Here is a 25,826-nt window from a genome sequence, read left to right on the forward strand (position 1 = left end):
ATACAAAACGTTCTGCTTGGAGAACAACAATTAAATGAAAAATATTTACAATATATAGTTTTCGAAGAATGTGTAACGGCGACTGCGAAACGATAACGAGACGATAGAATAAAACGAGACAAGAAGACGATACGGTAATAACAGGAACGATAGGTTATAAACGATAAACGAAAGACTTATTACTGCGTCGTCTTGTATCATTTTATTCTATTGTCTCGTCATCTTGAAAGTTCAAATTAGGGATCACTTTAAACAATTATAATGTGCATATCTCCAGATGGATGTAATAATTTGCTACTTCAATGCTTATATTATAGTAAACAATTTGAAATGCGGCTTGAAACGCCCCAATTTACACCCTATTTTGACGCAAACAAAGTCACCACGTAAACAAATCAACTTGTTTTATGGAGTATCAACGTACCGTTCTGAACGATAAGCTATGCCGAGTTTCAACGAGAGTAATCTTTTGTTTCAGCTCGACATAAGCACTTGGCATTGATAGAAAAAGATGGTTCAATCAACCAATTCCTATTCTCTTAATTCTGAAGATCCTGCTGTTTCGATACGGTCGAATGTCAACCAAGCAAAGCCGTCGTTTTTAAAAAGAATCTTGAAAAGACGGTTGAATCATGGTGGCTCAGGTTTATTAATATCTGGACAGAGCAATGAATACGATGCAAAGCCTGTAATACACAACAAAGATTCTGGTTTTTTTAGAAAACGCAAAACGGTGGGCTCATATTCAGGTTAGTATGGACTCAAACTAACACCTTACAGAATACTGAAAGGTTTTTTAAAAATTTAGAAAGTTTTCCATCATCTCAAGAGCAGGATGTGATAGATCATGGATCACAAGCCAGCAGCGCATCACCGACGTCTTTGATCAATGAGATTTATAGCCCTGAAGATGTGACGACCGATACACTTGATATTAAGTTGGCCAATCAGTATTTTATTAGTCAAAATAGCACACTTTCAGCTGCAGAGTTTACCAGTTGGCTGGCTGAAGAAAAACGAATCGATGCGAGAAACGAGTTTATGAATAATTTCAAATGGACCGGTCGTAATATCGTATCATGTCTACGGGAGCTATGCCAGAAGCTATACTTTAGAGGAGAGTCACAACATCTTGATAGGGTAATCTCAGCATTTGCAAAACGTTGGTGCGATTGTAATTTGAATCATGGATTTAAATCAACAGGTAAGGTCTGACAAAGTACCAAAGACGACTCGAAGCTAATCGTGCGCCAGATATCGTGTATATAATCGTTTACTCAATATTAATTTTAAACACGGATCTTCACTGGGCAGATCATTCAATTCGCAAAAAAATAACCCGGGCGCAATTTATCAGTAACACAATAGAAAGCATTAAAGGACAACTCGCTGGACAATCAATTATTGCCAGCAATGACGAATCAAGTTTACCTGGTATGATTGGTCGAAGTCCCGATAGCATGAGCGTGTTTTTTGGATCAGAAGATTTGGAAGACAGAGTATTTGTGTCTGGTGGACAATTGGCCAATGATTCCAAGCTATGGTACGACGCACTCGAGCAGGTCTTGAAAAGCATATATCATTCCATAAACAAGGAAGAATTAACACTCAAAGATTCAGGAGAAGAATATTCAAAGGTTGATAGTTTTGGATTGAAAAGGACTAATACGATGACGTCGGGATTAAGAAATCAATCTTCATGGCGTGATACTGCAACTTCTGCGTCATCAACGGATTTACAACTTAGTTTTACATTCGACAGTCTTAGTATTGGTGAATCTAGCATGTACAGAAATACTAGATATTTAGCAGAAATGGGTTCAATGTATAGAACGTCAATGTCTAGTTTATCGTTGTTTGATCATTTAAACGCTCCTATTGGACTGGCCGGAGCAGTTAACCACGCAATAATACAAGAAGAAACAAGCAAGCATATGGATGACTTATCACCATCGTTATCATTAATCAGCAATGACCATAATGGAATTTTATCACAACCAAATGATATTATTGACGTCGCACTGGAATTAAGAGGAGCACCATGGGCTAAAGAAGGAATCGTCAAGCATATATTTCAAAGTGGGTTTGGCCACAGAAAATCTAAATACAAAAGTTGGACCGAAGTATTTGTCGTGGTTCAGCGAGGCTATCTAAAGACATTTTCATTTGCATCGAAATCGTCATCGAATTGGTCATCTAGTAGTGGTACCGGTCATGCCTTAGGAGGCGGGAACTGGACAGAGAATGCTAACATGATTGACTCAGTTTATCTTGGTCAAACGATTGCTTCCCACATTTTGTCTTTGAAGTCGGCAAATGGAACACCAATTCCTACCATGAACAAAGTTTCCAAATTGTGGATGCTTGCATTGCCTAATAAGTCAGTTCACATTTTCGAATCTGGAACGTCTGAAATTTCAGAAGAGTTTGTTTCCACTTGCAACTATTGGGCTGCGAGATTATCCAAAGAGCCATTACAAGGAGGCATTAGTAACATCGAATACGGCTGGAGTGAAGGCCTACTGTCATCAGTGCAAAATTACCCCGCTAATCGAAAAAAGAACTTGGTTTCAATGATACGAGAATGGAAGGAGCCTCAAGCAAATCTTTTTTTAAGTAATCTTGACGAGGTTGATCAATTGGAGGCATTTCAAACTTACATTGATATTCTAAAATTTAAAATTCAAAGACATGATCTGGTTAAACAAAATATAATTGAAAATTTACCAGATCAAGCAATGAAACGTAAGGCGATTAATAACTGGGTTGGTAAGAATCTTTATTTGCATCGAGAACGGATAAAATTTGGCACGTATGCCTTTATGCTGAGGAATTCGATTTCACTGCAAGCAAATATTGTATGATTATCTCATTTTATTTTATTTTATTTTATTTTTTCAAGGGTACGTTTAAGTGGGAGCTGGTGTTTGGGTTGTAATAATTATTTTCCATAGAGATAGATTGATTAATGATATCATAAAGTTTTTATTATGATAAATACAATCTTTTACTGTTCGACTATTGATCAGTTGTTATACGTACTAATAGATGTCATTTATTAATTTAAATTATGATTGTATACAAGATTTATTATTATTTTGATTCATTGAATATTTCCCTTACCAAATATATGCAAAATTCATAACGTATGTACAAAACGATTCTTTTTTTTTTAATAAAAGCTAGATATGCCTTGATTTGATATGCGTATAATACAAAATATATTTTGTCGTCTTTTCATCCTCGCCTACCATATTGATACTTTACTGGAAACAAATTAGACGGATCAATCTCTGGAGTTGTAGCCATACGGCCCATAAAATCCTTCGACGTCATGACAGGACTATTCTTGGACGGCGTAGATGGACGATTGTAACCTGAACTCTCAGACGAAGCCGACGAGTCAGCGTAGACTCTTCTCGAACCAGATGAGCCACCACTACTAACGTACTCCCGATGATGACCCCATTCGGGAGTTAATGGCCGACGCATGCCGTTGCTGGCATTCATCATTAAATCTGGAGTTAAAGGACGATCGTAATGTCGTTGCTTGGAAAATTTTAATCCGTCCCCATAAGGCCGCGAACCATGTTGCCGCGTGTTATCGACCACCGGAACCATCAAATCATTTTTCATTTCATGAGCCGCAAGAATTTTTTGTTGCTGTTTGGGCAAAGCTGGTCTGCCACCTGCTGGTCCTCGCATTGGTGATCGTTGAACAGATCGCTGATGCATGGATTGTTGTGATGATGAAGGAGGTAGTGGTGGTCGATCAGATGCCCACAGTGGCGGATTTCCTTGTCTGCCATATCCTGTATGATATTGTGGATATGCGTACATGTACATGGGCGGGAATTGACCATATTGCGGCCACGGTCCCATATGTGGCGGTCCAAAAGACATAGGTCCCATAGCAGCCGGGGCCATTGGCCTCATGCGTGGACGCGGTTGTTGATAGTATGCAAAACCGGGCTTGCCAGTCTCTCCCAAGTAATCTCGTCCTTGGTACCGCTCGCCCGGTGGCAGTCTGTTACTCATCGGGACTCGATGCGCGATTTGTTCTTCATCACGAGGTTGCAAATCATTATGTTCCTCCTGGTGGGCGTCAACGTCATTAAACCACCCTGTTGGCAAGTGCGAGTCTGACGTGGATTTTTTGTGCCTGTGTGGGCCTTCAGGTTTGGATGAAGCATCATTTGATGTATTAGCTTCCGTTTTGCGGTTTAATGAATCTTTCCTAACGGGAACATCAGCCTGTGGTAATTCGTCATCAGTTTTCAAAGATTCTTTAACATCAAGCTATAACCCCCCTTAGTAAACGATTTAAATTACGTGACAAAGTGGTTTTACTCACCGGTAACAGAATTGATTTAAAATCAGGCATAGAAGATCGACGGCGTAATCTTATTTGGTCTTTATATTGAGTTTTTGAAATGTCCTTTAAATAGAGTTAGCAAGATTAGACCCATGTGTACAAAAAAAAAGCTTGCCTTTTGAATGGATTTTTCTTGTGGCGTTAATTCTTCCAAACACGTCAAGTCAGTAGAATGCTTGGGTTCAATAAAATGCACAGACTCCACGGGAGAATCTTTACGTTCGGTCTCAGTTTTTGAAGAAAGTTCAGTGTCCACTTGTAAAGATTCATCCTGCTCCTGAATCGAAGAAGGACTGATGACTTCATTAGGAATATCGTCCGGATCAAAATATTCGATTATCGGTTCATCATCACTCAATTCCTTCGTGACTTCATAAGAACCATATGCATTGGATGCAGACGACTTGGAATCCACAATATCAATTTTTGTTTCTTTTTCAATTTCTGTCAAAACAGGAGAAGATACTCCATCCTCGGCAATTAAATCGTTAACTCGTAGCTCAATCTCAATCGGTGACAACGGCGAAGGTACGTCAATCAATGGTGATTCGCCGCCTGTAATGGAAGCCTTAGTCAACAGGTCATGATTATAATCGTTCAACATATGGTCAGTCTTTAATATCAAACTCGCGGGCACAGATGAACTCGAAGCCATGGAACCAACAGTGACGGGCCGTGGTATTTTGCTATGAGTAGCAGCGACCGACGGCCTGTTCATTGAATTAACCGTTTTTGCAGTCCGCAATGGTTCAGGTTGGCGACGACCATTGATCGGCATGGCTTGAACTCCTTCAGTAACAGCTTCTTTCTGTTTAGTCTTGAAACTTTTAAAGTTCAATTTGAGTCCATGACGGTTTTGAATAGTCTTGACATTTGCTCTTGAAGAAGGAGTCACGCCCATCGCGTCCATCTGCATTAAGTCTCTAAATTTATCTTTTAATCCAAGTTCCTTCTTATCAAACCGAACAGGACTTTCAGATAATTTCCCACTTGTTTGATTCGCGTAAGAATGTTTTTTCAGACTATTCGGCTTCATTTGACCAGGCGACTTTGGCAAAGTCTTCAAAGGTAGAGAGAAATCCTGCTGATTTTTACCTTGCTGGACAAAAACAGGGATTTTCCCAGTACCATGAGGAACTGGCTTGCGTGGCACGGTTTTCTTTATTGACTCAACTACTGGACTTTTAACTTCATCAATATAAATCATCGACCTAATCGGTGGCAACTTCAATATTGACAATGAGCTAGAATTTTCGTTAGAGGCCGTCGAATGTGATTCAGTAGTTTTTGCATTCAAAGACTTAATATTTTCTTGACGTTCCGACTTCTCATCTGTTTGGTTTTCAGTTAATTCAAGATTTTCAATTTCTGACGCTTTCGATGATGAATCTTCAATTACAACAGCATCTGATGAGCTTTTTACCACAGGAAGAGGTTTCCTAACCACCGAGAATTCCCGTAGTAATAGGTTATTGCTGTCATTAATCTTTGGTTCGGACAGGTCCGGCAAAACTGGAAGAGTATCTAGCGCTAAAGAATCAAAATCGCCAATACCATCTAAAATAGATAAATCGGACATGAATGACTTAGTCACGGTATTCATTCTATGCAAATCAGTTACCGCTGACTCAGTTACTACTCGTCGTTGGTTTGATAACTGCTGTTGTGACTTTGTGTTTGAAGAAAAAAGTGGTGCCTGGCCATATCTCAAATATGGCAGTTGTTCTTGTTGCTGTTGCTGCGATGCCACTCGCAAATTAGCATTCGAACGAACTTTTGGTAAAGTGAAAAGTGTCCACTCTGCATCCCTAGGTTTGCGAACTCTTGGGATCACTATAGGCTTGTCTTGCAATATCTTTTCTGGCTTTTTGGCATATGCACTAAGAATCGCATTCACATCATCGCCAAAATCAGCAACATAATCGTCTTGACCATATGAGGAATATTCATCTTCATCCTTGCCATTTTTAATGGCACGTTCATCGTTTTCTTCCATATCACTTTCATCCGATTTATGAGAATTTGTTGTCTTATCATTATTATAGTCATTATCCATACCATTAACATCATTAGTCTCATCATTATTCGCATCATTATCGTTATTAATATTATTAACATTTTGTATATCCAAATTTGATCCAATTGATCCACTTCCAATTCCCAACTGTTCAATCGAAATTGGAATGTCCGTAATAATACTAGCATTGTCATTGTCATTGTCATCTGCCTTCTTTGATTCAGCTACTTCGAATTCTGCGGTGTCTGCAACATTGTCAACTTTTAACTCTTCCAACAAAGAAATTCCAACCTGGTGCAAATCATCATTATTTCCATTTGCAAGAGGAGTCAGTGTCCCAGTCGGTCGCGCTGACTTCTCCGCATCCAGTTTAGAATAGGGGTTAGGCGAAATTGATTGCTGTTGCTGTTGCTGTTGCTGATCAAAATCATTATCATTATCACCTGCCAGCATTTCGTCTCTACTTGTCGTCTCATTCTCATTCGTGTAACTGTTTATGATAAAACTTGCCAGCTCGCCTTCAGTAGAAGACCTTTTTATTTTCGTCAAAGTCTGTTGTTCGGTTTCTGAACTTGAACGGCTAAAATAATATTTCAAAGGGTTATTATCTTTAACGTTAAATGTAGGATCTGGTATATTAGAAATTTGATGAGAAGACTCAGATTGAGACGACAATGTCATGGGGTCTAAAATTGATTGCTCTGAACTAGCAGTGGGATTTTGATTATTGACAGCATACGCAGAAGGTACATCAGGGTTCGAATTTTCCTGATCATATCCGGGGACTTCACAGCGTCGACGATATCCCTGCTACACGAAATAAAGTCAGTAAAAGTTCTAAAAATTTTTTTTTTTTTTTTCAAAAACTCAAACCGAATTTGTGATATTTCGTGCGCAATTGTCAACATAAAAAAAATGAAGTCATTAGCCGTTCCCGGATATGATGCAAGGCAAAAAAAAAATACAAAAGAAAACAAGACCCAATAAAATTCTGAATGCGGTAAAAGAGATAGTAATGCTCAATTACACTACATCTAATTCGACACAAATAATTGGCTTACATTTGTTTAAATAAACGTAGTAATTGTTTAACCATCCCCTTGCCAACAAAGTACATCAAATAAAGTGAATGAAAAGAAAGAAAATATGAGTGGCCAAATAAAAGTACTGCTGCGCACGAAAAGAGCAAAAAAAAAGAATTCAGCAGAGATTATTTATCAGATCTCACCATGTTTCTTCCAAATAATCGACCCTTATGGAAAAGGCCCTTTGATTTTTCACCTACGCGTTCCATCATTTCAACAGATTTTTCACCAGCACGAGTATTGAGTACATGGCGATTAGTGAACGAGTGAACTGAATGTTGAAAAGCGGAAGTCGTTCTCTGAAGAGTTCCAGTTTGTGGAGATTTCTGATCACCAAGCACAACTGCAGTTCTCAAAGGTTCAACTAAAAATTTTCATTAGTATTCAAAGTTTAAAAAAAAAAGTAAGCAGGTGTAGGACATACCATCAGTCCTTTCTTCTTGCATGTATTGCAACCAATCTTGAATACTAGAATCATATTTTTGTTCCGCTAATCTAGCATTATCATAAAGCGCTTTTCGCTTAACAGAGTTTTGTTCCTTTAAAATATCACTACCATTCCAAATTGGATAAGCCGTCGGGGCATTAACATAACGGTAACCCGGGGTGTTGGCGTGATGATTCTCAAACGTGGTAGTGTTTGAATTATAAGTCTGATCGTCATCATGCTCTTGATTATCGTCGTGCACTTTTTCTTCAAATAATGTTTCGTTAACGTTGTCTTGCTCACTGGCATGATTTTCAGAATCAGATGCCGTAATAGATCTAGCATCCACATTTGCATCATCCTGAATTTGATTACCAAACACTTCATTTAAATCAGCCTGTGCTACCTTTTCGTTCCCTTGCTCTTCCTGTGCATCCTGAATTTTCTTTTCTTCGTCTCTTTCTTCTTCTTCTTCTTCTTCTTCTTCTTCTTCTTCTACCACAGGTGGAACATCAGAAACAACAGGTAGCTCCGAGGAAATTTTATTTTCGGCAAGCGAATTATCTAAATTATCTCGTCCAAAATAAGAATCGCGACGAGATTCTAATGCTTTTTGTGCCTGCAAAGCTTCCAAAAGAGATTCAGTCAAAATTTCTGATTCCGATTTGTTTGTAGCGGATGAAGTATTTCGACCATGTGCCAAATATTGAGAAGAGTCAGTCTTATCATCATCATAAGTCGCATACAAAGATGTACCATATGATTGCACATCAAACGCATGGTCATCTTGATTGGATAATTGATAAGTATTGGATAAAGGTTCAGTCCGCTCTTGACCAACGACAGATAATCGATGGCTTTGAGATACTGGGCTGCTTGATCGACCCCAACTCTCCGCAATCGAAGAACTAGACACTGAAGAATCAATCGGTCTACTCAGATTCATATTTTCATATGCTCTCTGGATAGATTCGATATCTTCACGTGCAGCGGCATTTCGATCATATCCATAATTGTCATCATTGGACTTCAATTGCTCTGTTTCTCCTGTTTCAGATCCGATATCAGATAGTTCTGCTTCAAATAAATCTTCCTCCGTCTCGTTAGCTATCCTTAATCCATTATTGGCAGGCGGATATGATTCATTAACTGGTACATCGTCAGCAGATGGCACGACCTCATTATCTGCAATCAATGCGTCAGAAGTAGACTCTTGATTTGGATTCTCTAACGATACGCTGAGCCTCTTTAATCCACTGTATTCATGACCAACAATTGAGGAAGGAATTGAAGAATCGACAGTCGCAAGATCAGGCTCCACAATTTTCGGTGTTGAAACATTGATAGTAAGGTTTGGCTTGCCATGATGCGCAGAATCACTTTCTGCTGATACGGATGTCCCTTCTAAAGCCTCAACGTCATGCTTAGCAACATCATCATGTCCAAATAACCGAGTCACGTTACTCTTAGACAAATTTTGTAATTTATCTCTTCCGTCATGAATATGTGGTAAAAGTTCAGGATTTTCCGGAATATCTGGTACGATCGACTCTTCATCGTCATACGAATCATCGTCCCTATTAAAAGTAAGAAATACAATTATCACGCTTGTAAAGTCTAACACAATTGCTTACCATTCGCCACCATCATAATTGTATTTAGGCGCCTTGATCCATCGTTGCGATTTTATCCTTCCCACCTTGCTACAGCACACATCCGAGTAATTAATATAGAATACATTGAGCAACGCGTCAAATAACTCACCTGTCTTGATTTTGGGATTCGTCCGCCATTGGCTAATTCGTCACTTTAGACCAAGCAACATAAAAAAAAAAAATTAAACTTAATCTAAGTGCATCACCAAAACCTGAAAATCTTTCAAAAAGAAAAAAGATCAAATGAGAGCAATTTCAAAATCTTTACAGAATGGTTACGGCATTAATTGTACTGGAGACTGGAAGTGTTTTGAAGTTACGCCATTATATAAAATGTTAAAAAGCACTTGACGTTTATGTGCATATACATTTAAATAATTTGACATAAAAAGCACAAATAATTAAGCAACAACGCATTTACACAGATATATGCAGGGGCAAAAATGTTAAAAAAATTAACTAATTAAACAGTATGATTTTTTCGCTCATGGCAGAAGAGCACACACAGCACACAGGAATCTTGATTTTCTTAAAACCAAAACAAAAAGTGTCCATATATAGAATACACTAAAATTCGACTATGCAATTTTTATGTTGATTCATATCTCATGCAATTAATAAAAATCAATCAGTTAAGATTTAGTTTTTTCAGCGAGTAACTTGGTGACATATTCAGTCAAGTCATCCAGACTAACGTCCTTTCCTTCATCTGAATTTTCTCCCAATCCCAATTCCTTAACCTTCACTATTCCAGTAGTATATTCCTCTTGGCCTAAAATAACAGCCACAGGTGCACCAATTTTATCGGCAGCATCAAACTGCTGTCGCGGCTTTGGTTTAGATTTATAGAAAAACTCAGCTCTAATACCTGCATTCCATAACTTCTTGGAGACACTTAATCGCTCTGGTAAAAATCCGGTCCAGTCCTTGCCACCACCAAATGCCATGACGTAAACATCAGTCTCTGCAGCTCTGACCTTGCTCAAGTCCTCTTTAGCTTTAATAATCGAAAACAATCTCTCGACACCAAAGGATATGCCAACACAAGGCATGACTGAATTTTTCTTGGAGTTTGAAAACATGCCGACAAGTTCGTCGTATCGTCCTCCAGCAGCAATAGATCCCACACCAACGTACTCGGATACGTCTTCATCCTGGTCTTTTGGTTTAGATTTTGATTTCTTTTGGTTGCCATCTGGCTTTTCCGACACTGGAGGTGGCGCTGAAGCAGCTGTAACACATTCGTAAATGATGCCTGTGTAGTAATCAAGACCTCTTGCAAGAGACAGATCAAAAGATATCCGGTCTTCAATACCGAATGCCTTAATATATGTATAAAGAGCCTCCATCTCTTTTAATCCAGCAACAGCAGACTCATTAGTAGCCAATGCTGTGTCTTCTTTAAGCTTGTTTAGTAAGTCCAGTCCACCTTTTAGTTTTACATATTCACCAATTTTGTCCGCGACTTCAGCAGAAAGATTCTTCTCTTCAGTCATTTCTCTTTTAACATCTTCCCATGGCAATTTATCTAGTTTGTCAACCGCACTACTGATCTTTCTGACATCAACATCTGGAACACCACAAACTTTAAAAATACCGTCCAGGATTTTTCTGTGGTTGAGTTTAATAACAAAATCGTCGATACCCAAAGCTGTGAGACCCTCGACGGCAATGGCGAGAATTTCCGAGTCAGGAATCATAGTTTCATATTGACCAGCTATGTCAAAATCGCACTGATAAAATTCTCGCATGCGGCCTTTAGTCATGGCTGGTTGGTCTCGACGGTAAACCTTTGCAATGTGATAACGCTTGATATTTTGAATTGTCGGGTTCATGGCAAGAAAGCGAGCAAACGGAACAGTAAGATCGTAACGAAGTGAGCAGATCTCACCACCTTGGTCTTTCAGATCATAAATAAGTTTTGAATCCTCACCATATTTGCCAGCAAGAATTTCACGGAGCTCAAATACCGGAGTGTCAATAGTCACACCGCCATGGCGCTTGAATACGTCTGTAATGGTATCAAAAATCCGCGACCTCAAAACCATGTCCTTGTCGGCCCAGTCTAAAATTTGAACTTGCTTAGATCAAAGCAAAAAGTTGGCAAAAGATAGTGCGACATACCTTTTGTGCCCTTTGGAGTTTTGAGAGTGAATTGGACCGCAGACTTCTCCTTTGGGGCCATTGTTGAATATTTTTGAAACCGATTAACAGAAAAAAATAAGGACAAAAGTTTAGATGGTTTGTATACTTGTTCGAAACAAACTAATGTCATGAATATAAACAAAAATGGAAATCGTATTTAATTTAAACCAAGTGTGCGTTGAGTAATTTTTTTAGATTTCTTAAAAAAAATATGTACTAAACCCTTTTAAGTTTCACTTGAGTTTACCTTAAACGCTCGGGCAAAGAAAAATCAGGGGATAGGAACATTCAGAATAGTTATAGTGTTATGTATATTACAATAAGGATCGAAATTGGTGGTACTGGTTGCAGATAATGAAAAATAATAAATAAAATAGTCGAAAATTTACCAATGGACGTGACATCTAAATTTCTGACCGACGGAAAAGACGTGGTACAGTATTCACCGCGCGGATTTAGTCCGCCATGGTGGACAAAGGACGAAAAAATACAAGAGAAGGTTAAGCGAACTTATCGGCTGACGAGAGGTTTCATGAACGAGAATGTTTTAAAGATTGTGTTTCAGGAAGCAAGCAAAGATCTGTTTGATCCGTATGAACTAGTGAATGTTTTTCAGATGCCATGCTTTACACAGACAATGGTGACGTCGTTAATGGTTGGGCTAATTGCTTCCACGATGTCATCTATTGGATCACGTAAGAATAAAAGACATGCAGCGGAAGATTTATGAATGAAAACTGATTAATGTAGGAAACCCAACGCGGACGGCGACGATATTTGGAGGATCGACCATGTTTTCCGTGGTTGGATTGTATGCATCGTGCCAGAATAACTTGAACGGCAGCAATTATTTCTACAAGACATTGGAGATTGAAAAGAATAAGGATAAGTGGAATAAGTTGCAGCTAGAGAAGGGCAAGAATAACGGAGACAATAATATATAACAATACTATTTTAGTAGTATGTGTGCAAGTTATTTATGCTATACGACAAAAGTCGTGCATAAAATAAATAATGTATATGAATAATTATGATAATTTATATTTTATTTCGATTTCGAGGTCAATTTCAGGTTTTGCTTGTTCAAGTACGTATCCTTTACGATAAAGTAATTCGGATTTATTGCATACGCCTGCAGTTTAGTAAAATAACTGTGTAAAGCTATCCGGAGAGAGGTAGGAGTTTATGAATATTTATATAATATATTACCACAACCATACTAGAGTACTCGATCACTTAATACTGACCCACTCTGGTTAAGAAGACGTCCGTAATTTGCTGCCACTAACAGTGGGAAAATTCAGTACTAAAGGGTGTTTACTAGAGTTGCAGCCTTCAGGCCAGACCAAGCTGTGCAATCACTGACGATTGAAGTCGTCCATCAAATCGATGACCATGCTCACAGTAGTGCGACACTGATTGTCTGCAATGCGCTTTTAAATGTTGGGTATCTCATTTAGGACGCGAGGTCTATAGTTGATTTGTAGTTGCTGCATAAGGTTAATTTCCGTATGTTGACCTCGATGGCCACGTCGTACAGTGAGTGGGCTCAACATTATCTAAAAAACGTCGGTTTTTTTTTTTTTGTTTTTTGTTTTCTGGTCTTTACAAAAATGCACAAATGTCTCGAACTCGGAAATTTTCTCTAAGACTAGGCTAGCGTATTACTATTCACAAAAGCCAGGGGATTGAGACTCCAGTCGGCAGCTGTCACCAGCCTGGCTTTGACACCCGTTTTCATGTGAACCCAATAAAGTAGAGGAAATAAATGCAACTAAGGGCAGCACAGAGGTATAAGCATTGACTTAAAAATGAACTTGATTATTCTGTTAAGGGGTTATCATGATTTAATTGGGTGTTTGTTATTTGCTACCATTCCTCGAAAGAAGGGTTTTAAACCATGATATGCGCAGGGGTTTGTAGTTCCATTTTTGCAATAAGACAAATAAAAAAAACCAATAGCGAACGATCTCGTTTGTTTGTTGAACGCTTAAATCGTAATCATGGTGCGAACGGAAGCACAATTGCTACGCGGCAGGACCATATCGCTTGCTATTGGCGGCATAGTCGGGTTCTACATTGGAGCTAAAATGCTCCCATACGAGTTGGTGCGTAGTAGCACATTTTTGACCACGAATCTGAGGTTAAATTTTTTTTTTCTCCTAGGTAAAACGTGAAAACACCGGCCCCGACGGGGCCCGGCTGAAGATGTACACGCAGGAGACGCAACCTCTGGAACTCAAACGCAAGTACAAGGACGAACTGTACCGGCACGAAATCGACGAGCTTGTGCAGCGCCTGAGGGCCGATGGCAAGCTCGACGGAAAAACGGAGGCCGAAATCAAGTTCGAGGCCGAAAAGCGGGTAGCGATCCGGCTCGGAGACGCCGACCGGGTGGCTGCGTTGGAACAGGAGCAACAACGGCGCGCGTTTCTGTCAGCAAGCGAGGCCAGCGTGCAGGCTTGGAAGATGAACAAGTTCGGTGGTCATGACGACAAGCAGGCGGTGGTAAGCAAAACCGCTTGAGGTCATCACTGCAATTGTGCGGCGCGGATCCCGGACATGCCCTGGTTCCGGTGCTCAAACGCTCTGCCACTTGGTGCTTTTTCTGCGCTACTGCTGTGACACTTATGCTGATAGTGTTTTGTGCGCCGGTACAATCCGCTTACTTTGACTTGTTTCGTTCCGTACTCGTGTTGAAGCCAGGAACTCGAGCACTTGCATATAAACAGCCGCCATGGAACCAATAAATGTATTTTAACCCCTGTATTCTATACATATTTCTTTTGCCATCTTTGTTCTTGCAGAAGCCTACTATTGTTTTGTCTTAATCTTCGTTAGCTTGTTTGCACCATGGAGGACGAAAAGGCAAGACGGGATGACAGCGATGTCGAATTAGTCCCAGTTTCACCTGACTCCTCCTTCGTAGGTGATGAGAATGCGGACATTGACGACCGAGTTCTGGATCTTGCCCGGCAGATTTCTCATCTTTCAACTCAATCTATTACCCTAACTGCCCAGGGGGCCAGTTCAAGCCTAAATCCTTTTCTCGACAGTTCTTCTGACCCACGGCTAGACCCATTCTCCGACAAGTTCTCGGCTAAATTCTTTGTTCGCTCTCTTCTTAATATTCATGAGCGTGATCCTGAAACTTTTCCGGTTCGGACCGCAGGGTTTTCTTTCAAAGGTCTGGGAGCGTATGGGTTTGGTTCTGCTCAAGACTATCAGAAAACCGTCACAAACATTCTTTTACAATTGACCTCTGATGCCTACTCGTTTATCACCAAGGCGCCGAAGCGAAAAATTCAGATCCTGCGTGACTTTGATGGTGTCGTATTTCCGGGTGAGATGCTCATGGTTCTAGGTAGACCTGGTTCCGGTTGCTCAACCTTCCTGAAAACAATTGCTGGTGAAACTCATGGCTTTCATATCGACGCGTCGACGGAATTGAATTATCAAGGTACTTTTCAAAAATTTTTTTTTTTTTTTTTTTTGGGAGGGGGTACAGTCTCTAATTATTTTGTAAGGTGTTCCTCGTGAACTCATGACTTCGCAGTTTCGCGGCGAGGTTCTGTACAATGCCGAAACCGATGTTCATTTTCCTCACTTGACCGTTGGTCAAACTCTCTCTTTTGCATCTCTTGCCAGAACTCCCAGCAATCGTATTCCTGGTGTTTCTCGTGAGGTGTATGCCAATCATATGAGAGATGTTGTCATGGCAATGCTTGGACTTTCTCACACCATCAACACAAAGGTTGGCGATGATTTTGTTCGTGGTGTTTCCGGTGGTGAACGCAAACGTGTGTCTATTGCCGAAGCAATGCTTGGTGGCGCGCCTCTTCAATGCTGGGATAATTCTACCCGTGGTCTTGATTCCGCCACTGCTCTCACGTTTATCAGAAACTTGAAACTGTTTAGCAATACCGTGCACACGACTTCGCTCGTTTCGTTGTATCAAGCATCGCAGGATGCATACGACGAATTCGACAAAGTCATCGTTTTATATGAAGGTCGCCAGATTTTCTTTGGACCAATCGAAATTGCCAAGCAGTTTTTCATTGATATGGGTTTCGAATGCCCAGCTCGCCAAACCACTGGTGACTTTTTGACTTCGCTTACCAATCCTATCGAACGTATTCCAAGAAAAGGCTTTGAAAACCAAGTTCCTCGCACGGCTGATGAGTTTGCAGAGAGATGGAAAGAATCTTCCGTCAGAGCTGCTCTGTTCAAAGAGATCGAAGGTTTCAATGAAGAATATCCTCTGAACGGGCACACGCTCGAGAAATTTGTTGTTTCTCGTAAGGCAAATCAAGCTCAGCATATCTCAGTCAAGTCTCCGTACACAATCTCAATTCCAATGCAAATCAAACTTTGTGTTGGCCGTGGCTTTCAGCGACTACGTGGCGATTTATCTCTTTTTTTTGCCACCGTTTTTGGAAACATGGTTCAAGGTCTTGTTGTTGCTTCGGTCTTCTATAATTTACCGGTCGACACCAATTCATTCTATTCCCGCGGTGCCTTATTGTTTTTTGCTGTCCTTTTGAATGCTTTTGCTTCAGCTTTGGAAATATTTACGCTTTATGCTCAGAGACCGATTGTTGAGAAGCATAATCGATATGCGTTTTATCATCCTTTTGCCGAAGCCATTTCATCTATGCTATGTGATCTTCCTACAAAAATAGCCGTGTGCATAGCGTTCAATTTGATCATATATTTTATGACCAATTTGCGTCGAGAGCCGGGTGCATTTTTCATTTTCCTTCTCTTTTCTTTCTCGTGTGTCATGGCAATGTCGATGATTTTCAGAACAATTGCCTCATTGTCAAGAACAATTTCGCAAGCTATGACTCCAGCTGGTATCTTAATTCTCGTATTAGTTATCTACACTGGATTTACCGTGCCTACAGCCTACATGAAACCATGGTTTAGATGGCTTAATTATCTGGATCCTATTGGTTATGCTTTTGAATCTCTCATGATCAATGAATTCAGGCATCGCAAATATGCCTGCTCTACGTTTATCCCGTCTGGTCCAGAATATGCAAACGTTTCGGCAGATCAACAGATCTGCTCTGTCACTGGTGCTGTTATTGGTCAAGATTTTGTTTGGGGACAGGATTATATTAATTTGTCGTTCAAATATCGCACTGGTCATTTATGGAGGTTTGTATCACAATTTAATAGGTTCTGCGCAGTTCTAACTTACATATCTTTTTTTTTATTAGAAATTTTGGCATAATGTGGGGGTTTGTCTTGTTTTTCTGTTTCATTTATTTGGCCGCTACAGAATACATTCAGGGTGCTCGTTCAAAGGGTGAAGTACTTTTGTTCAAGCGAGGTCAAGTATCTCTTGCGCGCAAGGCAAAGGAAGATGAAGAAAACCAGTTGTCTTACGACCGTGAGAAGGTTGAAATCAATGATGCAAATGGTGAAATTAATTTGCAAAAGCAAACTGATATCTTTTTTTGGAAAGATGTGTGCTATGATATCAAGATCAAAAGCGAGCCTCGGCGGTTATTGAATTTTGTTGATGGGTTTGTCAAGCCGGGTACTCTTACCGCTCTTATGGTAAATATTGTTTTCATTGTGAGATTTTTGCATTATTATTCTAATTAGTTTGGTAGGGTTCTTCCGGTGCTGGCAAAACTACTCTTCTCGACGTTTTGGCTTCTCGTGTAACCATGGGCGTGGTTACCGGAGACATGCTTGTTAATGGACATCAACGTGATTCTTCTTTCCAGCGCAAGACAGGTTATGTTCAACAACAGGATCTTCATTTGTCAACTTCTACCGTTCGTGAGGCATTGACCTTCTCTTCTATTCTTCGTCAACCCAGACATATACCTCGAGCTGAAAAAATAGCGTATGTCGATGAAGTCATTCGAATTCTTGAAATGGAGCCTTATGCTGAGGCAGTGGTTGGTGTTCCTGGTGAAGGTCTGAATGTTGAGCAACGTAAACGACTCACTATTGGAGTAGAATTGGCTGCTAAACCAGAGCTCCTTCTTTTCCTTGATGAGCCTACGTCTGGTCTTGATTCTCAAACTGCTTGGTCAATTGTTGCACTGATGAGAAAGCTGGCAAACAATGGTCAGGCCATTCTTTGTACTATTCATCAACCTTCGGCCATTTTGTTTCAGGAGTTTGACAGGCTCCTCTTTCTGCAACGTGGAGGTCAAACAGTTTATTTTGGTGATATTGGCAAGAATTCCAAAACTCTTACATCATATTTTGAAAAGAATGGAGCTCATACTTGCCCTCCTTCCGCAAATCCTGCAGAATGGATGTTGGAAGTTGTTGGTGCTGCACCTGGTTCGGTTGCGATCAAAGACTGGCATGAAGTCTGGATGAATTCACCTGAAAGGGATGTTGTGCGTGCCGAAATTGATCAGATGAGAGCCGAGCTTTCTCAATTGCCTTTGAAGACAGATCAATTTAGCTCGAATGAGTTTGCCGAAGGGGAATGGACTCAGTTCAGAGAAGTATTTGTTCGCGTGTCACAGCAATATTTCCGAACCCCTTCTTACATCTGGTCGAAATTGGGTCTTTGCACAGCATCTGCGCTTTTTATTGGATTTTCGTTTTATAAAGCTGGCACTTCTCTTCAAGGTCTTCAAAATCAAATGTACGCGGTTTTCATGCTGTTCACAATTTTTGGAAATCTTTGCTTTCAGTTGATGCCTAATTTTACGACCCAACGTGGTCTTTATGAGGTTCGCGAACGACCTTCCAAAACTTATTCATGGCAAGCTTTTATCGCATCTAATATTTTCGCTGAAATTCCCTGGCAGATCTTGAGTGCTGTTTTCACATTTTTCAGCTGGTATTACCCCATTGGCCTGTACAAGAATGCCGAACCTACAAATTCAGTTCACGAACGTGGTGCGCTTACGTTTCTTCTTATCCTTGCGTTTTTCATTTTCACCTCGACATTTGCACATATGATGGTGGCCGGTGTCGAATTGGCTGATAATGCGGCCAACTTGGCTAATCTTTGCTTTGCCTTGTCACTCATATTCTGTGGTGTGCTTGTTAGTCCAACAGCAATGCCCGGATTTTGGATTTTCATGTATCGCCTTTCGCCGTTCACATATTTAGCCGAAGCCATGTTAGTGACTGGCGTGGCGAATACGGAAGTCAAATGCAATGAAGTTGAACTTTTACACTTTCAACCTGCGAACAATCTTACTTGCGGGGAATATATGCAGCCTTACATTAATCGCGCAGGAGGAAACATTATTAATCCTGATGCAGCCGAGAATTGTCAATTCTGTAGTGTTGGTTCTACTAATGTTTTCCTGGAGAGTGTTAGTGCCCACTACGATCATAGGTGGAGAAATTTTGGAATCATGTGGGGTTATATTGTTTTCAACGTCTTTGCCGCGTTCTTCTTGTACTGGCTCGCAAGAGTTCCAAAGAACTTTAAGAAGAAAGAATAACCATATTAAGTATTTTTTTTATAGCGGCATTTCTTTTTTATAGCAGGGAATTATTTCTTTAAATTTTTTTTTGTTTTTTTTTTTAAGGTTTCGCATTTAATGAAGACAATTTTTACGAATTGTGATTGTGTGTGTCATTTTTTATATCATGTATAGATAAATAAAATAATTTATATATATAACCAAGTAAATACAACATAAATGCATGAAATATGTCTTCTAACTTGTTATAAGGACCAGCTCTGTAAGGAGTTGCATTTTAAAAACGTAATTTTTAAATATATAAAAGTTAATCAGTTAAATTAAAACCCCCTTTTTGATTGACGTAGCCACAATCTAACCAATGTGATACTGAACTTGTGTCAATATATCTTTTAAATTTTCATGCAAATTCAATAGATTTTTTTTTTGGGTCAATATGAGCAATACCAACCATTTTGTTCGCAGGGCTACCCATGCTGGATCGTGGTATCTTGGTGATGGGCAAGCTTTGGATCACCAACTGACTGAGTTCTTGGACGGTATTCCATCAACGTCTTACGAACATGGCCCGCTTCCGGTACCTGACGCAAGAATTATAATAGCGCCGTAAGCTGAATTAGCTTAATCTATAATTTTTTTTTCTTTTTTTTTTTATTAAGATAGCTGACGGGGCTTGAGCTGATTATTGAGTGGAGTGTAAAGTCATGCTGGGTATTCATACTCAGGTCCAACGGGAGCATGGGCATATAAGTTCTGGGACGTTAGCAAAATGTATGCAATATATTTATCTATGGATTGTCTAGATATGTCAAGTTATTATTTTTGGTACTGATAAGAAAATAAAAGTGAGAGGGTGTTTCTGCTTGGTCCGTCTCATCACGTTTATCTGTCAACTTGCGCCGTATCTCAAGCTCAAGAGTATGAAACTCCATTAGGAAATCTTCCTATTGATACTGAAAGTATGTCATGTTATTCTTTTTTTTTTTTTTTTCTTTCACAAAAAAATTATTGTAGCAAGTATTTTTGTTTAATAATGAACAGCTAATAATTTTGATGAACCTTAGCAATCGAAAAATTACGTTCGACCGAATCGTTTCAGACAATGTCTCGCACCGTTGACGAAGAAGAGCACTCGCTTGAAATGCATTTGCCGTTTATTTACAAAATCTTGTCATCTTCACCCGGCGGAATCCGTCCGCTTGTTCCGATCATGATTGGCGCACTGTCGGCGCAATCTGAACGTGAATTTGGCAAGATCCTGAGTCCTTACTTGAACGATTCAAGAAATGGGTTTGTGATTTCATCAGATTTTTGTCACTGGGGTACCAGGTTTGGCTATACAAATTATCTGCAAGATTCGACAAATAATGTGATAAAACCTTTACGATCAGCGTCAGACCTGCACACTATTGTGAAACCAGATTTTCCTATTTATAAATCAATCGAGATAATAGATTATTTAGGAATGGACGTGTCCAGTGCCGGATCTCATGCAGAATGGACAAAGTATTTGTCCCATACCAAAAACACAATATGCGGTCGTCACCCTATTAGCGTTTTGATTGCCGGCATTGAGTTCTTGCGTGATCAAGGCGTGGAGTTGGCATTGGAACAACGCAAGCCGGCATCTGGTACCGGACCAGCTGAAATTGTTGAGGAAGAGAACTTGCAGAACGATGAAGCATTAAAATATCAGTTTGGAAAGCTCTATTGGGTTCAATACAAGCAGAGTAGTCACTGCCACAATCTTAGAGACTCAAGCGTAAGTTACGCTAGCGGGTTTGCAAAAGCTTGAAAAAAACAAAAAAAAAAGAGGTTATAATATACCGTTTAGATTTGCAATGCCATGATAGTAAACAAATACAATAACAATAACAAGAAAATAAAAAAAAAAATAAAATGCCCACCTAACACCTGTCTGACATGCTATCAAAGCAACACCCAAATGCCAAGGCACACAAAAAAAAAACTCAACACAAATACAAAGTCGAAATTATGAAAGAATAATTCTTAGTCTTTCCATAAAAGCCTCAACTACTTTTGGAATCTCTACCGCGACTGGCTTAAGTGGTTCGCTATTCCGGCCACCACGCCTGTGCTTCCTTGCCCGTGCTCTTCGTTCATATTCTATGGGATCAAGCAAATCCGCCTCGTCAATTTCGTCTTCATCGCTGGACATTACATCTTGATCCACGGCAAACTCATCCAAATCATCATCATGAAGTCCAAAATCACCACCTCGAAGAAGTTGAGGAATAGTGGCCTTCCACTCGGCTTCATCAATATCTTCACTATCAATCTCTTCATCGTCCACGTTTTCACCGGCAGCACGACGATCACCTTCACGCAGCCTGTCTCTAAGTTTCTTTTCTCGCCATAATTTTCGCTGCTTGTTCCAATCAATCAAAGAATCAACTTCGTTAATTAATACGTCTCTGTCAACAATCTCATCAAAATTATTTGACGTTTTCAAAGTGACTTCGTTAACAAGATCATTCATATCAATGGTGCCGTTCGGACCTTCTCTTAAAAACCGTAATATTTCCTCGATCCACAGCATAAGTTTCATAAATAAACCATCATCATGAATATGAACCTCGTGCACAAACTTGTAAAATGATTCTTGATGCCTCTCACAAAGATCAATGAATTTTTGCACCAAAAAATTTGGATCAGTATTCAGGTTTGGCTCTTCACATTCCTCGACGGTTTTTATGAGATCATCAACAAAAACGGAAATATCACCGATAGAATTATGCACGTTCGCAGATTTATATACCTTGATCAACGGTTGGTAGAATATCGTAAAAACATCCTTTAACAGTTCGATTGTGACACGCTAATTACGGTAAGTTAAAGTTAAGCACATTCATTGTGAATAATAAACTCACCTCTCCTGAAAGCGACAAAATCATGTCCTTATCTCTTTTGCGGGTCATCAGCTTCAACAAAGACTTCAAATTTGAAAACCACCTAATATCGTCCGTAATTTTAGTGCTTGGATCTTCAACTGCTATATTCCAGGACACCCAGGAATTTATAATATTAGTAACCACTTTAGGTTCAATAAACGGTTCAAGTTCATCTGTTTTGGAAATTGCCACAATGATATCGACAGCGTCAGTTTCGGATTCCCAGATTACTTGATCTTTGATTTTAGCTTCAGCATCCACAAACTGTTGGATCTTGTCACCCAAGCTGTCGTCATTTATTTTCTTTCGCACCACATGAATAGCTTTTGCCTGCACTTTAATATCTTCATACAACACAATAGAAAGAATACGTTGCAGAAGAGATTTCTGTCCAAATGGCTGTGCGAGAAACAAATCAAGCACGGCCTTCATCATCGAGACCGGATTGGAAAATCGAATCACGTTTTTTAGAACTGCATATGGCATCATCCGATGAATATGTTTTGTCTGAGCAAGAAGTTCTGAGGCATTGTCCTGACCAACAAACAAATGATAGATAGTGGCTGCAACCTCAATTCGGGCCCATTCAATAAATTTATGATATTGAGGAGCAAGATCAGCCAGTTTGTCCTTTTGCCTTATTTCAGAGAAAAATTTGGAAAGCCCATCGCGTTGAATGATTTCCTTTTTAAAGTCTTTCATATATTGATCTAGTTCACGTGCTCTCTGCGTGGCGATTTGGAAAAACTGGTATTGCTCCTCTAATCTTGCGTTATCTGCTTCCTTGCGAAGATTAATGTCGCTTACTTCTGACGAACTGAAATCTGACAAGTGAAACGACCGGTCAGTTAAAAATTTTCTCAGCAAATCGCTTTCAGCAATCGTCGTGATGGCCAACAAGGAACGCAAAAATGCGCGCAATGACAGTCGTTGAAGCTCGCCCGGAAGTTTGACAGGATTGTTAAAATTTTCATAAAAATCGTTTTCTTCAAGACTAAGGCGTGAGAAATCTTTTTGGCCGTTCATGGTAGACAGGGACGACAGAGATGAGGCAAGAGATGGTGCCGACGGGCTCATCTTCTTTGTGAGAGATGACTTGGAGAACTTCTTAACAATCTTTTTGGTGACAAGCTGGGGAAAAACAGAAGAATTATTCGGTGGAGAAGAAGAACCTGATGAGCCCACTGAGATCTCTGAGGTTACATGTGATATCGAACTCCGCGGAGTGCTTTCGGTGGAGGCAGATTCGTCTATGTTGGGTATCGATGATGGAGCAGAATGAGTCGAATAGGTAACGGTAGTAAAATTCTTGTTTTTCATAGGTACTCGTGGCAATTCTATTTGAGGAAACGCGTGAAGAAGTTCCTGATGCAAATCACGAAAATCTGAATATTTCCGCGAAACGTAAGACTCTTCTAGTTTGGAGTGAGTTTGATTGGTTCGAATGATAAATTCCTAAATCAAAAATTAGTAAGTAAGAAAAAAAAATAATGAAGTTGGGTTGCTTACAAGATGTTCATGATGCCTTAAGCGCTTTTTGTCGGAAACAACTTTGACACCAACAATGTTAACATCAAAGCCGTTAATCGGATGGCCATCAGATGCATTATCAACCATAAAATTTAGCTTATCCTCATCTGTCTGCTTGTAAGCGGAATCGGAATCGTGGATAGTGACGCCTCGTTCAAGACCGGACGTTGTCCGAATTCCGGAAGACATCATGAGTTCGACAAGCTTTTGAACTTTGAAAGCCAACCGTTTTCTTTTAGTCTCCTCAGTTCTATCCTGCGTGGAGCTAATGCGCTTCGTGGCAAAACTCTCCCAAAAAGTCTGGACCTTATCTTGCCAGAATTCAGTCTCTTTTGTCTTCTCTAGGAATGGGAAATTTCTAACATGATCCACAAATACATGACGTAGAATAGGAAAATCCGAGTCACCAGGCTTTATCTCGACTGAAAGAGGTAATTGAACTGTGACATTGTTTGAACGGAAAAACTTGGATCTAGATTTCTGCTGAATGACGGCAGTCTGATCAACGGACCGAAACGGGGCTCCAAACTTTCGGAGAGCATCAGGAGCACTGAGAAGAGCCAATTCGCGTTCGAGCTCAAGTGATATCAGCTCTTTCTTCAAATAGTGTTCTTGTTGGCCAGTAAGAACGAAAGACTTGTTTGTTGGCGATGATGAAATTGGGGACTTTCTAGAATGTGATCGTGGCAGCGAGTCTGCCGCGGAGTCTGCGGCAACAGCCATTGGCAACGATTGAAGACAATAAAACGCACTAGCAAGTCCTTCCGTGACTAAATAATCAATGCCGAGTACGCTACAGGGTGCAATACACTGTGTAATTGGGTGAACTGCTTTTTGCTTGAAGGTCCCAAGTTAACCAACGACGACTCAAGCCCGGATTAGAGTTTCGTTAGTCGAACGTACGAGTGGCGCAGCAACACCCACCAGCCACGCACATGCTACCAGCGGCAAAAGTTGGTGTGGCGCAGGGCGTTGACCCTTGTGAAAACAATTTATTTTGCGATTTCCCTCCTTCTTGGTTTTCTTCCTTCAAGTCCCCAGTCGGTGCCTAAGTCCCCACCATGAGAGTCTCTCAGGTCCTAAAGGAAAATGTTCGCAATGAGGCGCCCTCATTCTCTTTTGAGTATTTTGTCCCTAAGACCAGTCAGGTATATTGCTTTTATTTTTTATTTTTATTTTGGTTGAATGTTCTTGGACTGATTGGCACCAGGGTGTCCAAAATATCTACGAGAGAATAGATCGTATGCGCGAGCTGACTCCCCTGTTTGTCGATGTCACGTGGAATGCAGGCGGTACTACTAAGCCGAATGCGACAACTACGAATGAAATGATCACGAAGATCAACAAGTCTTATGACCTGGATACCTGTATGCATCTTACATGTACGGGCATGCCCCGCGAGGCTGTCGATAAAGCGCTTAAAGTAAGAACCATTGCACTCCTTGCTTCAATTGCCATTTTTAACAATTTTTGAAAAAGGAAGCCTATGATGGCGGCTGCAGATGCATCCTTGCACTCCGTGGCGATGCGCCTCTCGAAAATGAAAAATGGGACGCAGCTCAGGACGGCTTTTTGTACGCCAAGGATTTGGTAAAGTACATTCGCGAGAATTATGGTGACCACTTTGAGATTGGCGTTGCCGGATACCCGGAAGGCCACCCTGAAGAGCATGATCGCGATTTGCTCATCGGTCATCTCAGGGAGAAACTTGATGCTGGTGCTTCGTTTGTGATCACTCAAATGTTTTATGACGTTGACAACTTTTTAGACTGGGTCAAAGCTTGCAGAGAAAGTGGCATAACTGCGCCAATTATTCCAGGAATTATGCCTATTTCACAATATGCTTCTTTTATTAGGCGCGTCAAGTGGTGCGACATCAACGTGCCCACCGAGTTTCTCCGTGCTCTTGAACGTGTGAAAGATGACGACGCCGCAGTTCGTGAAGTGGGCGCTGAACTTGTCACTGAAATGTGCAAGTCGATTATAGAAAAAGGTGGCATCTATCACCTTCACTTCTATACCATGAATCTTGAGAAGTCCACCAAGGTTATTCTTGAGCGCCTTGGACTCCTACACTAATCTAGACATTTTTAAATGTCTGACTTTTTATTATTTTTTGATTTATTTTTTTTATTTAGGTTTATTTTGTTTTGTTTTGAAACTTTTATTTCTTTTTCTATAACTGCTTTGCAATTTTTTTTTTTTTTTTGATTTTTAACGGTATGGCTGTTTCTTTTGGCGAATAGAGCACGCACAAAA

At 40.1% G+C, this 25,826-nt stretch overlaps 10 protein-coding genes across 10 annotated transcripts; 6 read left to right on the forward strand and 4 right to left on the reverse strand.

Annotated features, from left to right (window-relative positions):
* Positions 1–323: 323 nt before the first annotated feature.
* Positions 324–3,119, forward strand: V1514DRAFT_298201 (uncharacterized protein). Its single transcript, XM_066925477.1, has 3 exons — positions 324–749; positions 809–1,204; positions 1,255–3,119. The coding sequence occupies exons 1-3, from the start codon at positions 512–514 to the stop codon at positions 2,862–2,864; spliced, it is 2,244 nt and encodes a 747-aa protein (XP_066781438.1). The 5' UTR covers positions 324–511; the 3' UTR covers positions 2,865–3,119.
* V1514DRAFT_336545 (uncharacterized protein) lies at positions 3,039–6,812 on the reverse strand. The gene is made up of 3 exons (XM_066928557.1): positions 4,491–6,812; positions 4,355–4,438; positions 3,039–4,299 (listed from the first exon to the last, which is right to left on the reverse strand). The coding sequence occupies exons 1-3, from the start codon at positions 6,429–6,431 to the stop codon at positions 3,238–3,240; spliced, it is 3,087 nt and encodes a 1,028-aa protein (XP_066781439.1). The 5' UTR covers positions 6,432–6,812; the 3' UTR covers positions 3,039–3,237.
* A 525-nt stretch (positions 6,813–7,337) lies between these two features.
* Positions 7,338–9,870, reverse strand: V1514DRAFT_176254 (uncharacterized protein). Its single transcript, XM_066924582.1, has 4 exons — positions 9,669–9,870; positions 9,539–9,607; positions 7,902–9,481; positions 7,338–7,841 (listed from the first exon to the last, which is right to left on the reverse strand). The coding sequence occupies exons 1-4, from the start codon at positions 9,695–9,697 to the stop codon at positions 7,603–7,605; spliced, it is 1,917 nt and encodes a 638-aa protein (XP_066781440.1). The 5' UTR covers positions 9,698–9,870; the 3' UTR covers positions 7,338–7,602.
* A 321-nt stretch (positions 9,871–10,191) lies between these two features.
* V1514DRAFT_321997 (uncharacterized protein) lies at positions 10,192–11,744 on the reverse strand (the record flags this gene model as incomplete). Its single annotated transcript, XM_066926088.1, has 2 exons — positions 10,192–11,624; positions 11,684–11,744. 2 exons carry the CDS (start codon positions 11,742–11,744, stop codon positions 10,192–10,194), a joined length of 1,494 nt encoding a protein of 497 aa, XP_066781441.1.
* Positions 11,745–11,951: 207 nt separating this feature from the next.
* Positions 11,952–12,791, forward strand: V1514DRAFT_298208 (uncharacterized protein). Its single transcript, XM_066925478.1, has 2 exons — positions 11,952–12,399; positions 12,455–12,791. Exons 1-2 carry the CDS (start codon positions 12,096–12,098, stop codon positions 12,646–12,648), a joined length of 498 nt encoding a protein of 165 aa, XP_066781442.1. The 5' UTR covers positions 11,952–12,095; the 3' UTR covers positions 12,649–12,791.
* Positions 12,792–13,707: 916 nt separating this feature from the next.
* On the forward strand, positions 13,708–14,404 carry V1514DRAFT_344600 (uncharacterized protein; the record flags this gene model as incomplete). Its single annotated transcript, XM_066929198.1, has 3 exons — positions 13,708–13,812; positions 13,871–14,212; positions 14,345–14,404. 3 exons carry the CDS (start codon positions 13,708–13,710, stop codon positions 14,402–14,404), a joined length of 507 nt encoding a protein of 168 aa, XP_066781443.1.
* Positions 14,405–14,472: 68 nt separating this feature from the next.
* On the forward strand, positions 14,473–19,325 carry V1514DRAFT_354205 (ABC-2 type transporter-domain-containing protein). The gene is made up of 4 exons (XM_066929580.1): positions 14,473–15,164; positions 15,232–16,867; positions 16,930–17,272; positions 17,329–19,325. The coding sequence occupies exons 1-4, from the start codon at positions 14,558–14,560 to the stop codon at positions 19,141–19,143; spliced, it is 4,401 nt and encodes a 1,466-aa protein (XP_066781444.1). The 5' UTR covers positions 14,473–14,557; the 3' UTR covers positions 19,144–19,325.
* A 152-nt stretch (positions 19,326–19,477) lies between these two features.
* V1514DRAFT_336557 (MEMO1 family) lies at positions 19,478–21,005 on the forward strand. Its single transcript, XM_066928558.1, has 4 exons — positions 19,478–19,731; positions 19,828–19,896; positions 19,972–20,084; positions 20,190–21,005. The coding sequence occupies exons 1-4, from the start codon at positions 19,562–19,564 to the stop codon at positions 20,918–20,920; spliced, it is 1,083 nt and encodes a 360-aa protein (XP_066781445.1). The 5' UTR covers positions 19,478–19,561; the 3' UTR covers positions 20,921–21,005.
* V1514DRAFT_336562 (uncharacterized protein) lies at positions 20,935–24,419 on the reverse strand. Its single transcript, XM_066928559.1, has 3 exons — positions 23,547–24,419; positions 22,017–23,492; positions 20,935–21,964 (listed from the first exon to the last, which is right to left on the reverse strand). Exons 1-3 carry the CDS (start codon positions 24,288–24,290, stop codon positions 21,119–21,121), a joined length of 3,066 nt encoding a protein of 1,021 aa, XP_066781446.1. The 5' UTR covers positions 24,291–24,419; the 3' UTR covers positions 20,935–21,118.
* Positions 24,420–24,628: 209 nt separating this feature from the next.
* On the forward strand, positions 24,629–25,646 carry V1514DRAFT_285043 (methylenetetrahydrofolate reductase; the record flags this gene model as incomplete). The annotated part of the gene is made up of 3 exons (XM_066925155.1): positions 24,629–24,715; positions 24,778–24,990; positions 25,047–25,646. 3 exons carry the CDS (start codon positions 24,629–24,631, stop codon positions 25,644–25,646), a joined length of 900 nt encoding a protein of 299 aa, XP_066781447.1.
* Between the last annotated feature and the right edge of the window lie 180 nt (positions 25,647–25,826).

The sequence above is a fragment of the Lipomyces japonicus genome, assembly GCF_038497905.1.
Source record: "Lipomyces japonicus strain CBS 7319 unplaced genomic scaffold V1514scaffold_50, whole genome shotgun sequence".
Classification (NCBI taxonomy): domain Eukaryota; kingdom Fungi; phylum Ascomycota; class Lipomycetes; order Lipomycetales; family Lipomycetaceae; genus Lipomyces; species Lipomyces japonicus.

Excerpts from the sequence above, each read along its gene's own strand:
- V1514DRAFT_298201 (XM_066925477.1), top strand. The coding sequence starts at position 512 with ATGGTTCAATCAACCAATTCCTATTCTCTTAATTCTGAAGATCCTGCT. Across the intron at positions 750-808 it reads AACGGTGGGCTCATATTCAG|AAAGTTTTCCATCATCTCAA; the intron begins GTTAGTATGGAC and ends TTAAAAATTTAG. Across the intron at positions 1,205-1,254 it reads TCATGGATTTAAATCAACAG|ATATCGTGTATATAATCGTT; the intron begins GTAAGGTCTGAC and ends ATCGTGCGCCAG.
- V1514DRAFT_336545 (XM_066928557.1), bottom strand. The coding sequence starts at position 6,431 with ATGGATAATGACTATAATAATGATAAGACAACAAATTCTCATAAATCG. Across the intron at positions 4,439-4,490 it reads AAGAAAAATCCATTCAAAAG|GACATTTCAAAAACTCAATA; the intron begins GCAAGCTTTTTT and ends CTCTATTTAAAG. Across the intron at positions 4,300-4,354 it reads TTAAATCAATTCTGTTACCG|CTTGATGTTAAAGAATCTTT; the intron begins GTGAGTAAAACC and ends GGGGGGTTATAG.
- V1514DRAFT_176254 (XM_066924582.1), bottom strand. The coding sequence starts at position 9,697 with ATGGCGGACGAATCCCAAAATCAAGACAG. Across the intron at positions 9,608-9,668 it reads GAATCCCAAAATCAAGACAG|CAAGGTGGGAAGGATAAAAT; the intron begins GTGAGTTATTTG and ends TGTGTGCTGTAG. Across the intron at positions 9,482-9,538 it reads AATTATGATGGTGGCGAATG|GGACGATGATTCGTATGACG; the intron begins GTAAGCAATTGT and ends TACTTTTAATAG.
- V1514DRAFT_298208 (XM_066925478.1), top strand. The coding sequence starts at position 12,096 with ATGGACGTGACATCTAAATTTCTGACCGACGGAAAAGACGTGGTACAG. Across the intron at positions 12,400-12,454 it reads GATGTCATCTATTGGATCAC|GAAACCCAACGCGGACGGCG; the intron begins GTAAGAATAAAA and ends TGATTAATGTAG.
- V1514DRAFT_354205 (XM_066929580.1), top strand. The coding sequence starts at position 14,558 with ATGGAGGACGAAAAGGCAAGACGGGATGACAGCGATGTCGAATTAGTC. Across the intron at positions 16,868-16,929 it reads CGCACTGGTCATTTATGGAG|AAATTTTGGCATAATGTGGG; the intron begins GTTTGTATCACA and ends TTTTTTTATTAG. Across the intron at positions 17,273-17,328 it reads GTACTCTTACCGCTCTTATG|GGTTCTTCCGGTGCTGGCAA; the intron begins GTAAATATTGTT and ends TTAGTTTGGTAG.
- V1514DRAFT_336557 (XM_066928558.1), top strand. The coding sequence starts at position 19,562 with ATGAGCAATACCAACCATTTTGTTCGCAGGGCTACCCATGCTGGATCG. Across the intron at positions 19,732-19,827 it reads GCAAGAATTATAATAGCGCC|TCATGCTGGGTATTCATACT; the intron begins GTAAGCTGAATT and ends TGGAGTGTAAAG. Across the intron at positions 20,085-20,189 it reads TCTTCCTATTGATACTGAAA|CAATCGAAAAATTACGTTCG; the intron begins GTATGTCATGTT and ends GATGAACCTTAG.
- V1514DRAFT_336562 (XM_066928559.1), bottom strand. The coding sequence starts at position 24,290 with ATGGCTGTTGCCGCAGACTCCGCGGCAGACTCGCTGCCACGATCACAT. Across the intron at positions 23,493-23,546 it reads TAAGGCATCATGAACATCTT|GAATTTATCATTCGAACCAA; the intron begins GTAAGCAACCCA and ends TTTTTGATTTAG. Across the intron at positions 21,965-22,016 it reads TTTTGTCGCTTTCAGGAGAG|CGTGTCACAATCGAACTGTT; the intron begins GTGAGTTTATTA and ends TACCGTAATTAG.